Below are 18,045 nucleotides of genomic sequence, written 5' to 3' on the forward strand. Positions count from 1 at the left end.
TCTGAACGCATCGGACAGTGGGCTACCCCACACGACGATCGCCGTTATGGCGGAATTGTCCGAGAAGTCCCGATTGCTTTAAAAGGTATTACGAATATAGTCGGAAAAGCACGAAATGAAAGGACATGCTGTTTCAACCAATCGGATTGCTTATATGGGATTTTCCCATGATTTTATGAGGTCATTTTTTCCGTATGATGGTGTAAATGACAACACATCCATTTTACGCAGTGTGTTGATATTTTAATGAAACGTTCAATATCATGGCTGAATCTGATGTTTTGACAACGCTAAAAATTCTTATAATTGGAGAAAGTGGCGTTGGAAAGTCCAGGTATTTACTAAGATTGCAGCTGCAACAAATCATTAAAGAGGTTGTGTCCAGTCTCATAAATTTACTCAGAAAAAGTTGAGGAACAGAACTTAAGTTAACCAGCTCTTCATGGGTACTGTTTCCAATTGGTCGTTTGCTTATGTTATCTTCTCCTTCTTCTACCCATTAAGAGAGCTCCTCCTTTCATGTACGTGCCATGTACTGGTTCATGCATTCTTGGAGTTTGATGTTGTTGTCATGAGTCTTTTGGTATATACAATCGGTCGGGTAGTTCCGGATCACTAGCGTAAATAATGGTGTAAATATTTTTTAAAGAAAGCAATTGCTTTCAAATTACTTGGAATGTTGAGGCAAAATATTTCGTCTTTCAGGCAATACTAATTTATTAATACTTAAAAACACTTTTCTGATGCCTATTTGAACATATTCACTAGCTTAAAGTCAGCTAGTTCTGAATCGAGTGCGGTAATTTCGGATCACTAGGACTATAGACCAGTTAACGCGTGACGTCACACGCACCTGCAAAGTTTAGACTCTGCCCACTGGTTGGCAAAAAGATGTGGAATTCATATAAGCGCATATAGAGAAGGTTGACATAATCATCGTTTTTATTGATAATCATGAACTGTATCAAATATAATTTTACTATTTATGTCTGAATAAAACATAAGCATGCGTGGAAGTTCATTTTTGGAACGATTATATTGTTGTTATTATTTGTTTTTACTAAAAACGAGCTCTGGAGTGGAACGTACACTATCTACGAGCTCGGTATGTGGTTACCACAAAAATCTCTTCTAAACGCATCTTCACGTCCATTTTAGATACAAAATTTCAGAAATGGAAATTCTTTTAGAATAAATTAAATTTAATGAAAGAACACAAATAACGATGAAAACAAACAACAAATAGATCGCTTTTTGTTCGCAACATATAGTAACTGATTTTGACCTTAATATTCACGATTTCGACATTGTTAAATCACGCGTAACGAGACTGCCGAGATAACGCGAGATCAAGGGTTCGGGGGGGTGCTGACAGTATTCGCTCTACAGTAGACACCTTACTTATCCGATATTTTGACTTTAAAAATAGAATAAAAGCGATAAATTGCCGATTTATTACTAATAAAAACAATCATTATTTTTATTATAACGTTCAACGACCATCTGCTCATTAATAGTTCAGTATTATTGTAATTAACGGCTCCGTAATTAACTACCGGTACTGACAAAAATAACAAGATCATACCTTACTCATGTTACTGTACTGTGCGCTGAAATGTCAGAAATTAAAACAACCCCAGACTATTATAATTTTTGAGTGCAAGTTAATTTAAACCCACCCACTAATTAAAAATAAACATTTTTATTATATTAGCTCATTTTTCTAAATTTTCAGAAATAAAAACCAATTAGTATTTGCACATTTCAGTAAACACAAGACTACTTTATTGTTAAATTTGTAAATTGTATAATAATCTATATATTTTTATTACTTCTGGTGCAAGCACAACTTGTTGTGCTTTTAAAATACATAAAAATCTATTGTTGACAACTATAATATTATTTAAGATCATAATTAAGCAAAAGTAAGTCCCCAATTCCAAGCTTGCCCCGGCCAGTTAAACCGGTAGAGTGCTGATCTCTGACTCACTCATGGGTTGGTAAGTTTAAGCCTCAACTCGGGTTCATCTCTTAGAAATAATTACACTTTAGGCTACCCTGTCTGTAACCAAAATTGCAGTTGAGGGTCACCGGCATACATGTATCAAATACATTGTAACTATGTGCTTATGTTAACATTTCCTGAAGATTCAACCACTGAGCAGGATTACTAAGTTAAACCCATTTTATTAATGAAAAACTTTAAATATACTATCAGATGTATTCAAGAAGACAAACCAACTGGTACCTACTAGTACTATCATAAGGAACATCATCCATTAACCATTTAACCATCTATACTTCCAGGTCTTTTGGCTCTGCTACACCAACAGGAATAAGCGTTCGGTTAATGTTTTCTGTGTTAATCATAGGGATTACAATTTATAATATTTCATCCCAACAACAAAATCTTTACAATGATAGTATTCATTTTACAGTCCGGTTTTACTTCTATTAGGTTAAAAACTAAATAGTGAATCAGTTTTTGAGATGAGCTTGTACCAAACACACACACAAGCTCCTGCACATACACACACTTTAATGAGCAAATATTTGAACTGTCACAGTTATTACTTGTTGGAATGTCTCAGACTAACCAGCATATACAAGCAGTCTTCACTTTAGCATTTTTGAACAACTAACTGCAGCCTGAATCTTTATGCTTTACTAGAACAGATTAAAATACCCACTAGCCCGACTATATGAATCTGGAAACTTTAATAGCCCAAATTTAATACATATCACTAGCCCTGGGCTGTCGGGCTAGGGGTTAGCGTCAAGACTGTAAAAGCAATAACAATTCTTCAAACATTGATACTTGTCTTCTTTTGAACAAATCTGCCATGACTGGTAGTTAATTGGGATAGCTTAACACGCAACCAATTAAGGATGACTGTGATGCAGGTGAACGTTTCACCCATATAGATATTAAGCCAATGGACATTTGACCAGGGACACTTATTTTAATTCAAAGTAAATGTTTTCTTAGCAGTGTTAATAGTCATGTCAACACATCACATGTTATGTTAAATGATTGCATGACAACATTGGATGTGTAGCAACTTAAACCACCATCCATTTTATTATATTTCTGAATGTGTAGGATATTTTTTAATGTAAGGGTATGAAGTAGACACACATCTGAAGTATCTTTATTTTATTTTTTCAAAGAACATAGTTATGTAACTGTGGTGATGTATAATATTTATTGCAAGAGTTAATAAAATTCCAGGTGAAGAAATCTTGAGCTTCATGCAGCATTAGATACTCAGTACAGTATCCCAGTTTCTGTTGACACTGTGAAGTGTGATATTCCTGAAAAAAAGTTTCTAGAAGTTATAACAATAAACCATTCAATAACATTTAAAAACAGCAAAGTTATCTGTTTTAAAATAATTGTTCTTTTTAAAGAAAAGAATTTTACCAAATGCCATCAAACTTCTAATTTGCCCAAACTTAACAAATAAGATATTTTTCCATACCCCACCCGCTTTAGCATGTTTCGTTTTTACCTATTTTAAACACAATAAAATCGAAATAAAGCATAAACATGAACGACAATTATATCAAAGATACTTAGCTAATAAAAAAAAATACAAAAAAATATCATACCATATAAGTTATATCTGCAAATTATTGGGAAATTATAATTGCTTCAACATAGAACTGTATGCAGACGCACTGCAGTAGATTATCGAGTACCCCCCCGACCTCACTAAATCCACTCAGAGTTGTCTCCCTTAAAATAATGTCGAAAAGGTCAATATCTGTACAAACTTACCTTGTTACACAACAAATAAATTCATAAATCTAATTGTTTTATTTAATTGTGCACACCAATTTTGACACTTTTGTTTCAGCATTTTTAACCTGGTGTTTAATTGCAACGTTGTTCGTCACAAGCATATAATCTCGTTATGATCGGAGACTGCCCAGACAATTACACAGAAAACATGCCGGTGTCATAAACATAGGGTCCTATACTTTAATTGGGTCCCTGCATAGACCACATATGGCAGACTTTATGATACCTCCATGTCATCTCTTGGCATATTGAGCAGTCATATTGAGCAAGCCAAATATTAAAGCCAAAATACGTAACATTTGCTTTAATAAATAATTTAACATATTAAAAAAAGAAGATATTTGTCCGAAACGAATTAACAGGAATATGTGTATTTATATGTTAGCCAGTTTAATCATAATAATACAGTGCTTTATAACTTTAAAATATTGTTCAATATTACCGCTACACAATTGATGTATTTAACGCGGGTACCGGCAAATGTAATTTCGGCAATTTAATGTAAGGATTGTACGTTCTTGCAGTGCACGTAAAACCATCATGAAACCAAGCAATCACAATGGATAAACAATATTTGCGTAAAATAAATTAAATAAATATATATATTTATCATAAAATGCTAGATTGTGTCATGTATCACTCCTTATTACTTGTTAATGGATTTCAATATACATGCAAAGACAGTTCAATTTGCACAAGATGCAGGTTTTATTTCCATTTGTATATTAAAATTTATTAATATTGTAATTCAAGGGAAACGAAACGAAAATTCCTTCTACGAAAAAGAAAATTACCACAACATTTAACGATTGTAATGTATTCCGTTTTTTATGGCTTTGTTTTATAATTGATTAAATGCGCCTCTTATAATATACTTTCGATCGCTGATTAGCAATAACAATATCCACACCGTTTATAGTTATAATCAAATTAATATATCTTTTATAAGTTTTGAAATATCATTTTTTTAAGTCTTACTATAAAAAATTATACAGCTAATTTATTGTTTTGTTGTGTGGTATTGTCAGTATTTAGTCTTACGACCACGTTTACTCTGATGCTAATAACTAATTTGTATTTTTATAAAGAGGAAATTATATATATGAATATACATTTATTGGTACTAAATATGATATATTTGCACTATTGTTTAAGAGTTGTAATGTTTATTTCGGATTTTTTATCGTTTAATTGACTAAACAAAAGTCATTTATACATGTTTTACGTGACTGTAACCAGTGTTTTTGCCAACCAGTTAGTGCGCATGCGCGGAAAATCCCGAATGTAAACAATAACAATTAACTCGTCTATTTAGAAGATGTAGGTCAGAGAGCATCACAAAACTTATTTTGACTGTCAAAACAAATGATGCATGTATTAAATAAACATCAGATAGGTTCGTTTGTTTGTGTGTCTGTACACAAGACCAATAAATCTGTTGGAAAGTATTTATTTTTTTATTAGAAATGGATTCCTAAGTATTCTTGGTTATATTAAACAAACACAAATACTCAATAAAAGCAATTTATTGATGAACTCAATATACCTTATTGGGAAATAACATACTAGTAGTATGATAACATTTAACAACAATAGAATCACAATAATGTAAAGAATATATGAAATTATGACACATATGTTTATGACTAGAACATTGTATGGATGATTAGGAAATATTTTTTTATAACTAAGGTCCTAAAAAATACAGAACTTTATATAAATGTAATTTTAAAAATGAAAATGACAAACGCTGAACATAAACAGGTACCTCTTGAATGCATTTGCTAATAATAGGATCACAATAATGTAAAAATATATAAAAGTATCCATAAAAATTATAACATAAACCATTACCTTTGGAATAAATTTGCTAAAGAAATGGAAAACAATACTAGATATCAACGTACCTTCGTGGTTAATAACATAGTATGATAACAGTTAACAATAATAGGATCACAATAATGTAAAAATGATGTAATAAAAGTATTTAAAAAAACATTAACCAGTACATCTGGGATAAAAACGGTAAAGAAATGGAAAACAATACTAGATATCAAGTTAAATTCTTGGTAAATAACATAGTATGATAACATTTAACAATAATAGGATCACAATAATGTAGAAATATATCAAATTATCCGCTTCAGCCTCTTTGCCACTGACTTTGCAGAACTCCCTTGCTTTTAGGACCCATGAGTCCAACTTGACAATTATCTGAAATGCAAAATTACAGCATAAATACACATTAAATAGGATAAATGTTTAAAATGTTACCAATCTCCTTCCAGCACTACATCTTACCTTTATTTATTAATCCATATATATTTCTTTAGAACAGTTTTTAGTATTCCGCTGGTTTTTTATTACTCCGCTGGTATACTTTTAAATATTATAACTAATTACTACTACTTTAAAAACAAACCAAGATACATGTAACAAATGCTTACTGCATGTGTTAGCCTTGACCTTGTGACTAAGACCTAATGCCTCATAACTGGTTTGCATAATATATCTCAATCAGATGCATGAACGTGTTAAGTTTGGAGAACCAGATCCAACAAGACTATTGCCATATAAGTCCCCTACCGGCTCCACCATTGTCAGAAATTCCAGATTTTTTTATATTTGTTGCCATAGCAACCATAATTTTTGACGTAGGAACAAAATGAAATGACATGCATAATGTCCATATTGCCATCTATCCATGTTTCAAGTTTCATGAAAAAATATTAAGAACTTTAAAAGTTATCGCAGGATCCAGAAAACCACCAATTTCAGCAGTATTTCTAGTCTATTTGTTGCCTTAGCAACCATAATTTTTGACGTAGGAACAAAATGAAATGACGTGCATAATGTCCATATTGCCATCTATCCATGTTTCAAGTTTCATGAAAAAATATTTAGAACTTTAAAAGTTATCGCAGGATCCAGAAATGTGCGACGGACAGACTGAAAGACAGACAGAGCGCAAACCATAAGTCCCCTCCGGTGAAACCGGTAGGGAACTAAACAGTTTCATTTTATGAGCAAGGTTAAAGTTTTGGGACAAACAGGCAGAATAAACAAAATTCAATCGTTTTCTCTGTATTCCTCATTTGAGTCACAAAAGTGTATTATAATTGAATAATTCCAATGAAACAATATATCAAATTTATGAGAAACATGGCACTTTTAATTTCATATATCAAAAAACAACTTTTTGTGGTAGCTGGAGCTTTAAAATATTTCAAACACAGTAATTAAACAATAAACAACTGTTTTGAGATTTTCCCCAATCAGCTGATCCGCAACTGACATATACACAATGTGCTATTTACATGCGTTTATTTCCATAAATCATTAACATATACTAAAATCACTCACAGGAATTTAATAATAATAATAAATTAGCTAATTCATACCAAATTTACCAGCATTTACCAAGGAAATGTTCTTCAAAATCGTCTTTCAATTATGGGCGCATGCTGTAGATAGACGGTGCGACGGTAAAATGACACGACTGTAATAGCTACCACAACGTGATTTTCAATGAAAACATCGTTGAAACTAAGAAGCAAAACTTTGTTATTGCTTAAAATTGATCACATTTTCCAAAAATCACAGTTATATTTATATGTCAATATCTCTTAGACTAATATTTTAATTAAATCATAGAGTTGATTCGGAAATGCCCGAGATCCGGAACTACCCGACCGACTGTATATGGAGAGTCCTGCATTATGTTGTTAATGTGGTTCTCATCTGTGACTAAGTTTTTCACGATCTTTTTGGTCCAGATGCTAAAGGCATCACATTTGTGTGTGTGTGTGTTTTTTTAAGAAAAGCTTGATGCAGTGCTGCATAATAGAATTGGTCGATGGTCACTTCCTCTTATTTCCTATTTGTGCCCAAAATTTCTGCTGATATTTTATGCATATCCTCTGTGAACAGGGCCAGGTCTCAGCTGTTGGTAGAGTGCAAGTGTATTTCTTCTTGAATGCTTTTAGCTTTTATGAGTACATAGGTACAGCTTAAAGATTTTCCTGATAAAGGCAAAAAATCCATACAAAAATAGGTCTCACATATGTCTATACAATCGAGTTCATTTAACCTTACACATCGAAACTAACACAATTATGAAAATACTGTCTTTCTTTCATGGAAAAATACTTAAACAAGACCTTGATGAAAAAACATTATCAAACGGAAAGTGGAACTTTTTGATTGATGATTTTATCTATCTTACCGAGGTTCCTGAGATAGTCGGTGTATTACCATTGGTTGATTAGACACAAGATCTCTCTCACAGAGGATTCTGGAGATCGTCAATAGCATATTTAATAATTTCAAATTCTGAACATTAGGTGTTGTCCATTGCTAAATCTTACACATTTTCATGTAACGTTGACATGTTTAAAACTTTGGATTGGTAATATTACTATGCGAGCACACTTTATCACGCATTTTGTTTTAATTTGCACATTAGGGATATATTTATGTCCCCCTTTGAAGAAGAGGGGGTATATTGTTTTGCACATGTCGGTCTGTCTGTATGTCCGTCCGTCCACCAGATGGTTTCCGGATGATAATCAAGAATGCTTAGGCCTAGGATCATGACCCCTATTGATTTTCAGGTCATTAGGTCAAAGGTCAAGGTCATGGTTACCCGAAATATTAAAATGGTTTCCGGATGATAACTCAAGAACGCTTATGCCTAGGATCATGAAACTTCATAGGTACATTGATCATGACTTGCAGATGACCCCTATTGATTTTCAGGTCACCAGGTCAAAGGTCAAGGACACAGTGCCAAAAAACGTATTCACACAATGGCTGCCACTACAACTGACAGTCCATATGGGGGGCATGCATGTTTTACAAACAGCCCTTGTTATGATATTTTTTTTATTTATGCAAGAAAATAGTAAATGCTGCTCAAACATGTATAACTGATGAAAGTGCGGCTTTCCATGCAGCAAGTTTACATGAAATAAGCCTTTATCAGTTCTAATGAAGTGCAAGTAGAGTAGAATGTGGGCTTGGCAATGCGGTCTTTGACAAAAATGGTTATCACTCGATGTTTTTAGACATGTATCATTTCCAAACATTTAGATAAAAAATATTTACACAAAAACAAGTGTTTGAAAATTTAGAGACACTCATATAAAATTTGCATTATATATTAGAAGTTGGATAGGGGTATGTTATGTGTAAAGCGTCAATTGTTTCAATGAATTATACCATATGCGTGTAAAAGCCTTGAGGGTGTGAGTTCAAAGAGCTAATGTTAATTGTTATTACCAGGGATCATCATCTCAAGCTGAGATGTTTTACACCTTGATGGAATGTTGTTCCTGTTGTGGTACATTTGGGATATTTATTTTTTTCTGAAACAAACACCGCCAGCTGTTCTGTTACTATTTTTGTTCAGGCTTACCCTTAACTGCCATGTGGGTACCCACTGGGTTGGCGATTGTAAGGCCACTACCATATTGAGGGTAACCTAGCATATACACTTTATGATGAGGTTGGTATTGTTAATTGGGTGGAACTTGTTTCCAATTACATGATAAATGTGATGCAATTGAAACCACAAATGCATCAAAAGTTCAGTGTGAAATGGACATTCATTGTATATGAATACAGATAATATACTTTCAAGCTCAACCCAGCAATTAAATAAAAAAGATTATTAATTATAAATATGCAATAATATTTCTGTCTGAGGTAAAAAAACAAACAAACTTGTATAACCGGTACTTTTCAGTCTTCTTCTGCGTTTCACAGATGATACTTTTGACCCAGAGCAGGCTGCCACAATAGGTATGTTGTCAGTAACAAGTGTACAGAGACCTGCATGTTTGTTTTCTATATTGTTGTGAAACAATGACCAACAAGTATACAAGTTTAGAAATTACCATGGTATTCTTTATGAATCAGTAAATAACTCGATATCTGTTACAAGTAATTGAAGTTATTTTAGCTGAAAAAGGTTTGTGTGAGCAGAAAAGTGACATTATTGTATTATTTTACTCAAAATGTTTTGGATAATATTATGTTGTGAAATCTTACAGTTTAATAATTTTTAGGTGTTGATTTCAAAGTGAAAACACTTACAGTTGATGGGAACAAAACGAAACTCGCCATATGGGTAAATATAGTATTTTTATGTTTTTATGCTCCCCCCAAAAAATTTGTGGGGAGCATATAGTCGCCGCTTTGTCAGTCGGTCTGTGTGTCCGTCAGTCCGTGCACAATTTTTGTCCAGGCTATTTCTCAGCAATTAATGACCGGAATTCAATGAAACTTTATGGGAAGCTTCACTACCAAGAGGAGTTGTGCATATTATCAGCCACTTCTGGTCGGATGATTTTTCACAGAGTAATGGCCCTTTGAAATTTTTTATAAAAACTTCTTGTCCCCCCAACATCTGTGCCCTCAAGACGTTTCCTTTTATCTGAATAATATATAGTGCAATATTGTGACAAAAAAAAACTTTGGGGAGCATCACCCGTCTCCGACTGTTTCTTGTTTATTATTTGTTCCCCTGATTTAAATCAAAACTGTAAGAAATGCTAAATGTGTTATTGTTTTGAGTATGAAATTAAATTAAAGTGGTGATCCACACATAATGCGTTTTTAATTGAATTATGTTTGGTAACTACGGTAACAAAATTCATTTATTAGTCCCCTACCGGTTTCACCGGAGGGGACTTATGGTTTTCGCTCTGTGCGTCTGTGAGTCTGTCACACTTTTCTGGATCCTGCGATAATTTTAAAAGTTCTTAATATTTTTTCATGAAACTTGGAATATGGATAGATGGCAATATGGACATTATGCACGTCATTTCATTTTGTTCCTACGTCTAAAATTCTGGTTGCTATGGCAACAAATAGACTAGAAATACTGTTGAAAATGGTGGTTTTCTGGATTCTGCGATAACTTAAAAAGTTCTTAATATTTTTTCACGAAACTTGGAACATGGATAGATGGCAATATATACATTATGCACGTCATTTCATTTTGTTCCTACGTCAAAAATTATGGTTGCTTTGGCAACAATTAAAAAAAAAAATTAATCTGAATATGTTGGAATTTCTGACAGTGGTGGAGCCGGTAGGGGACTTATATTGCTTGACAATAGTCTTGTTTTACTTAGCTCAAGAAGGTTCATTCACCAGCATAAATGATGTTTGGCTTAAGGAAATTAATAGCCAATTAATTAAGACTTGAATAGTGTTGAGTTTGGCCAAAACTTGAACTTAAAACACACTTTAACCACAGGTGTTGGTGCCACGCGCCCAACACGGTCGGTCACCTGTGCATTTGAAAGGTTAAAAAGTATACAGTTGTTGTAAGGAAAATATCAGCAACTGTCGTATAGCCTTAAAAGTACAGTTATTTGTCACCACAATTGGCAAACACTGATGTATCTGATTATTATTAAATTTTGACTAGTCAAAACTAAATGGACTGTTTGACAGATTTCGACTTAAAAATTTTTTGCCAGCTAGAATGAATGATCTCCATTATTGTTAGGAGTTGTCTTGTAAAAACATATGTATACTTTACACAGTTTTTGTTGGAGATTGATCTGTAAAGGTGTGCTAATAAATCCAATAGCAATTGGTAAATGGATTGTTTTAGGACACTGCAGGTCAAGAGAGGTTCAGGACTCTGACTCCCAGTTACTATAGAGGGGCACAAGGGGTCATACTAGGTAAGCATTTTTTAGAGTCAAGACAGGGCGGCACAAATGGTCATACTAGGCAAGCATTTTTTGTAGGGTTATGGCAGGGCGGCACAAATCTTACTAGTTAAGCCTTTTTTGAGGGTCACTACATGGGGCACAAAAGGTCATACTAGGGTAAGCTTTTTTAAAGGGTCACTAAAGGGGGCACAAGGGATCATACACGGGTAAGCCTTTTTTGAGGGTCACTACAGGGGGCACAAGGGGTCATACTCGGTAAGCCTTTTTAAAGGGTCACTTAAGATGGCACAAGGGGTCATACTCGGTAAGCCTTTTTGAGGGTCACTACAGGGAGCACAAGGGGTCATATGAGGGTAAGCTTTTTTATAGGGTCACTAAAAGGGGCACAAGGGATCATACTAGGGTAAGCATTTATGGAGGGTTTTTCTAGTTTTCTAATTTCTGTCAATTGAAAGACTGCTATATTTGCCCTTCATTCAAAATTTGCCAATCTTTGTTGAGTATCTGTGGAAATGATATCTAGGCCAACTTCAATAATCATTCAATAAATTTAAAGATAGTTGAGGGCAAGATTTGAAATACTGGTATTTAAAATAAGTCTTTAAGCAGTTTTACTCTCTAACAACCTTTAGTTGAGCATTTTGATCTTACACTTAAATAACGTAAAAAATTATATTTTATCTCAAGTTTTTAAACTTTGGTGCATAATTGTTTTACAAGCTAAGCAGCACTTGTAAGATCCTGTTGTGTAATATTTGTTTTTACCAGATCATGTTTAAATCAAAGTACTGACAGTACTGGTGTGACAATGCTTTTGAAGACGATTGATATATAAGCATCTATTTAAGTTTGTCTACATCACCACAATTGTGTATGTGGGTACGAAAATTTTGGGTACAAAAATTACACCAACAAAAAGTTGGGTACGAAAAAAGATTTGGTTACGAAAAAAAATGTGGGTACGAAAAAAAAATTGTGTTAGAAAAAAAAATTGATTGCAAGCAAAAATTTGGAAACGCAAAAAAAATGGGTACGAAAAAAATGGGTACGAAAAATGTAGGGTACGAAAAAAAAAAGAGGTACGGGGAAGTAGTACCCGTGGGGATCTTGATCCATTCAGCGAAACTGGGAGGCGGGTTACGTTTTCAATCAAATATAACATGAAATATCTTTAAAAAGATATTCAACGTGTATTTTCTGTACCACTTATCTTAAAAAAAACGTTCTGTTACAGCAAAACGTTTGTGGGTTATAACATTACGTTTCAGCATATAAATTCAAATCTTGACATGCTCTTTAATTACACTATGCTCTTTGATTTCACATGTATATCATACCAAACTTTATATTTCGTTGTTTCCTTTCCTAAGTTAATGATGCTATGTGTACGGACGTGATATCACATGCCCATGATTATTGTTTTTTCTCTTATTCAATAAGCTTAGGCATGTCTTGTCTTGTCGTGGATTTTCCTCCCTTTGGCATGGGAGCACTCCCCTGTAGAGGATGAGTTTTCCGTTCGTTCACTCATAATGTTCAACTTTTTTAAGCGTAACGATAACTAGTGCGCATAACCAGACTAGTATTTACAAATACAACGAAACGCTGTCGGCCATCAACTGAGTTAACTAGGTCTAGTACAAAGTATCGAAAACGAAACACAAGAGGACTATTACAATTATATTAATTTAATCAGAAGTATATTACATACAATTGGGATACCCATTATTTGCTACTTATTATTTGAGCTCTGTGCATCATGAGTCTTTCGCAGTAGGCTTGGGACCATCTTTCTATGTCTGTCTCTTGCTTTCGTGACAATATGACGCTGTCCTCTAGCGATGAATGGGTACAGTCAAGAATAATCTGAATTAGCATATCAAATCTTGTGTGATGGTTGTGAATTTGTTGTCATCGGATAGGATTGCTTTCAATCGTGTGAAGTTTTCTCCTCTCTTTGCATGTTTGTTCGTTAAGTACGGCAATAATTTCATGATGATTCCCGAAGTAGGTATGAGCACATAGTCGTAAGGGCACTTGAATACATGAGTTCGTCCATGAACACATGGTAAGGTTAACTAAATCTCCGCAATATGACCTAATATGTGTTTAAAACAGCAAACAATATCCAACAAACGAATGAATTATCAAACATAGTATGTGCACTGATGTTGCTCTGTAATTTCTGTTTGAAAAGTTTATTAAATATGCAAAATAAGAAAGCACGCGTAAGAGCGAGTTTCACAGATGTGTTACGGCTATTATGCTGTTTATATGCCATAGTAGCTACAACGTTTACAAATGGCAGGTTCGAAATAATTCGTTTTCTTAACACTCATGAACGCGTTGAAAGTTAATTATACGTGTTTTAATTCGCAATTTATTTACTGAATCACGACAAATGTCAAATACAATACAGAAAATGCATAGTTGTTTTATTGATCTATAAACATATAATGGATTGAATATAACTGATTTAAAATTTATGTTTTTAAACTACTATTAAATCTTTTTTCCAGAATATGCTGTCCTATTTATAGCTGACATTCCTATACCTTTATCAATGATAATCAGCGAGGTGTGCCAATTAGTAAAAAAATCGAGCTATCTCAATCGGACTGGCTCGGTCTTTTACATAGGTCGCCATTGTGAAGAATTTTTTCATGGTATGATAACTTAGACGAGCTGCTTCGCAGCCTCGTCAAAAAAGGGTATAAAACCAAGTTTTCAACGAAGTTGACAATCATAAGTATTATATTTGGGATTGGCTGCAATGTGTTGGAGTGGCATCAAACATGTGGTGTCCAGTTGATACCTTAGAAGCTAACATAGGCCAATGGTGATGAAACTTACATAGTTCTTGCATTAAGACATATTTTAGGAGCTGTCTCTGTACATACAAAAAGAAAATCGATTTCCACTTAATGTAATAATTTTGGATGTAGATTTTTATGCCCCGGAAGGAGAGCATATAGTGATTGGACTGTCCGTCCGTCTGTCCTTTGGTCACACTTTACGTTTAGGTTTCTCAAAATTCTCATAACGTCTATGTCCCTTGAGATTTAACCTTCATATTTGGTATGCATGTCTATATGAACAAGACCTTTCCATATGCATAACAATTTTGACCCCTGCGACCTTGACCTTAGGGTCCGCGTTTAGCTTTCAAAATCTGCGTTTAGGCTTCGAAAAATGCTCATTTCTTCTATGTCCCTTGAGATATAACCTTCATATTTGGTATGCATGTGTATATAGACAAGGCCTTTTCATACGCACAAAAATTGTGACCTTGACCTTGAACTCAGGGTCTGTGTTTAGGTTTCAAAATCTGCGTTTAGGTTTCTCAAAATGCTCATAACTTCTATGTCCCTTGAGATATAACCTTCATATTTGGTATACATGTGTTAATGGACAAGTCTTTTCCATACGCACACAAATTTGACCCCTGTGACCTTGACTTTTAACTTAGGGTCCGCGTTAAGGTTTCAAAATCTGCATTTAGGTTTCGAAAAATGCTCATAACTTCTATGTCCCTTGAGATATAACCTCCATATTTGGTATGCATGTGTAAATGGACAAGGCCTTTCCATACGCACAACAATTTTAACCCCTGTGACCTTGACCTTGAACTAAGCGTTTAGGTTTTGAAATCTGCGTTTAGGTTTCAAAAAATGCTCATAATTTCTATCAAGGCGTTTATAGGGGGCATATGTCATCCTATGGTGACAGCTCTTGTTCACTGGAAGTTTTAGGTAGGTAGCTTACATGAAGACCTTTGTGAAAATTGCTGTTGGGTCAAGGTCACTGTAACTAAAAAAGAAAAACACAAAAGAATGTGGTTTCTCAATAAACTAAGTTTGATTTGACTTATCTTAATGAAAACTAGCATAGAACAAGCTCAGTATGGGAGTTATGATGGATATATTGTGGTTTGTGTGCTTACATGTAAACCCATCGTGGGCATCCATTTGGGATCAGTTTTGTCAAGATCAAGCTCATTGTTTATAAATATAGAACAAGTGTTTCCACTCTATATATCAGTTAGCTTACATGCAAATCTATGTTTGGATTTCTAAATAAATTAAATTAAAGAACACCTAAAATACTGATAACCTGGTTTTGTGGCAATGCGATGTCATTTTTAGCTTTTCTATTTTTTTTTTAAAAAAATATGAGCTATTGTCATCACCTTGGCGTCGGCGTCCGGTTAAGTTTTGCGTTTAGGTCCACTTTTCTCATAAAGTATCAATGCTATTGCATTCAAACTAGGTACACTTACTTACTATCATGAGGGGACTGGGCAGGCAAAGTTAGATAACTCTGGCTTGCATTTTGACAGAATTATGTGCCCTTTTTATACTTAGAAAATTGAAAATGTTGGTTAAGTTTTGTGTTTAGGTCCATTTTATTCCTTAAGTATCAAAGCTATTGCTTTCATACTTGCAACACTTACTAACTATTATAAGGGGACCGTGCAGGCAAAGTTATGTAACTCTGACTGGCATTTTGACAGAATTATGTGCCCTTTTTATACTTAGAAATTGACAATTTGGTTAAGTTTTGTGTTTAGGTCCACTTTTTTCCTAAAGTATTAAAGCTATTGCTTTCATACTTGCAACACTTACTAACTATCGTAAGGGGACTGTGCAGGCAAAGTTATGTAACTCTGACTGGCATTTTGACGGTATTATGGGCCCTTTATACTGGAAAATTTGGTTATGTTTTGTGTTTTGGTCCACTTTACCCCTAAAGTATCATAGATATTGCTTTCATACTTGGAACACTCGCAAGCTATCATAAGGGGACTTTAAAGGACAAGTTGCATAACTCTGGTTGTCATTTTACGGAATAATGGCCCTTTTTTGACTTAGTAACTTTGAATATATGGTTACATTTTGTGTTTAGATCCACTTTACTTCTAAAGTATCAAGGCTATTGCTTTTAAATTTCAAATACTTTCATGCTATCATGAGGGTACTGTACCTGGCAAATTGAATTTTACCTTGACCTTTGAATGACCTTGACTCTCAAGGTCAAATTATTAAATTTTGCTAAAATTGCCATAACTTCTTTATTATGCCCCCCTTCGAAGAAGAGGGGGTATATTGCATTGCACATGTCGGTCGGGTCGGTCGGTCGGTCCACCAGGTGGTTGTCAGATGATAACTCAAGAACGCTTGGGCCTAGGATCATGAAACTTCATATGTACATTGATCATGACTCGCAGATGACCCCTATTGATTTTGAGGTCACTAGGTCAAAGGTCAAGGTCACGGTGACCCGAAATAGTAAAATGGTTTCCGGATGATAACTCAAGAACGCTTATGGCTAGGATCATGAAATTCATAGGTACATTGATCATGACTGGCAGATGACCCCTATTGATTTTCAGGTCAAAGGTCAAGGTCACGGTGACCCGAAATAGTAAAATGGTTTCCGGATGATAACTCAAGAACGCTTATGGCTAGGATCATGAAACTTCATAGATACATTGATCATGACTTGCAGATGACCCCTATTGATTTTCAGGTCACTAGGTCAAAGGTCAGGGTCACAGTGACAAAAAACATATTCACACAATGGCTGTCACTACAATGGAGAGCCCATATGGGGGGCATGCATGTTTTACAAACAGCCCTTGTTTAAATTCAAAGCGGCGTTCTCAAGAAGCTGAACATTTTGAGTGGTGGAAGTTCAAGGTCAAGGTCATCCTTCAAGGTCAAAGGTAAAAAAAAATTATATAAAATTTTAAAGCGACGTTCTCATGAAGCTGCACATTTTGAGTGGTGGAAGTTCAAGGTCAAGGTCATCCTTCAAGGTCAAAGGTAAAAAAACAACATCAAAGCGGCATTATCATGAAGCTGCACATTTAGAGTTGTGGAAGTTTAAGGTCAAGGTCATCCTTCAAGGTCAAACAAAATAAAAAAATTCAAAGCGGCGTTCTCATGAAGCTGCACATTTTGAGTGGTGGAATTTCAAGGTCAAAGTCATTTTTCAAGGTCAAGGTCATCTGTCAAGGTCAAAGGTAAACAAAAATAATTTCAAAGCGGCGTTATCATGAAGCTGCACATTTTGCATGGTGGATGTTCAAGGTCAAGGTCATCCTTCAAGGTCAAGGTCATCCTTCAAGGTCAAAGGTCAAAAAAATAATATTTCAATGCCCGTTCTCATAAAGCTGCACATTTCTAGTGGTTGAAGTTCAAGGTCAAGGTCATCCTTCAAGGTCAAAGGTAAAAAAAACAACAACATTTTTTCAAAGCAGCGCAATAGGGGGCATTGTGACAAACACATCTCTTGTTTTTTTCAAACATGGTTAAAAAACACAAATATTTATTTTTATTATTTTATTTTTGAAATACCGTCAGACCATCCCACCAAAGAATCCCCCCTCCCTAAAAAAAAAATTTTTTTGCATTTTTTTTGCATTTTTATGAAATAGTAAAATGGTTTTTGAATGATAATTCAAGAATGCATACGCGGCCAACAGGGCACACTCTGAACAATATTACTGAAGCAACTGGTCTGTAATCCTAAATCTATAATTATCAG

The 18,045-nt window shown here is 34.4% G+C and overlaps 1 protein-coding gene and 1 long non-coding RNA gene across 2 annotated transcripts in view; one reads left to right on the plus strand and one right to left on the minus strand.

The window, feature by feature from the left end:
* The first annotated feature begins 175 nt into the window (after window positions 1–175).
* LOC127862466 (ras-related protein Rab-18A-like) overlaps window positions 176–18,045 on the plus strand; it is a 35,552-nt gene continuing 17,682 nt past the window's right edge. Inside the window, exons 1-4 of the mRNA XM_052401622.1 lie at window positions 176–334; window positions 9,552–9,607; window positions 9,874–9,935; window positions 11,433–11,505. Of these exons, the coding sequence (XP_052257582.1) occupies window positions 264–334; window positions 9,552–9,607; window positions 9,874–9,935; window positions 11,433–11,505 (262 nt within the window). The 5' untranslated portion in view covers window positions 176–263. The remainder of the gene's footprint in view (window positions 335–9,551; window positions 9,608–9,873; window positions 9,936–11,432; window positions 11,506–18,045) is intronic.
* LOC127862469 (uncharacterized) lies at window positions 3,141–3,770 on the minus strand. The gene is made up of 2 exons (XR_008040639.1): window positions 3,613–3,770; window positions 3,141–3,315 (listed from the first exon to the last, which is right to left on the minus strand). It is a non-coding gene; the product is annotated as an uncharacterized LOC127862469 (long non-coding RNA).

The sequence above is a fragment of the Dreissena polymorpha genome, chromosome 16 (assembly GCF_020536995.1).
Source record: "Dreissena polymorpha isolate Duluth1 chromosome 16, UMN_Dpol_1.0, whole genome shotgun sequence".
In the NCBI taxonomy this organism is placed as follows: domain Eukaryota; kingdom Metazoa; phylum Mollusca; class Bivalvia; order Myida; family Dreissenidae; genus Dreissena; species Dreissena polymorpha.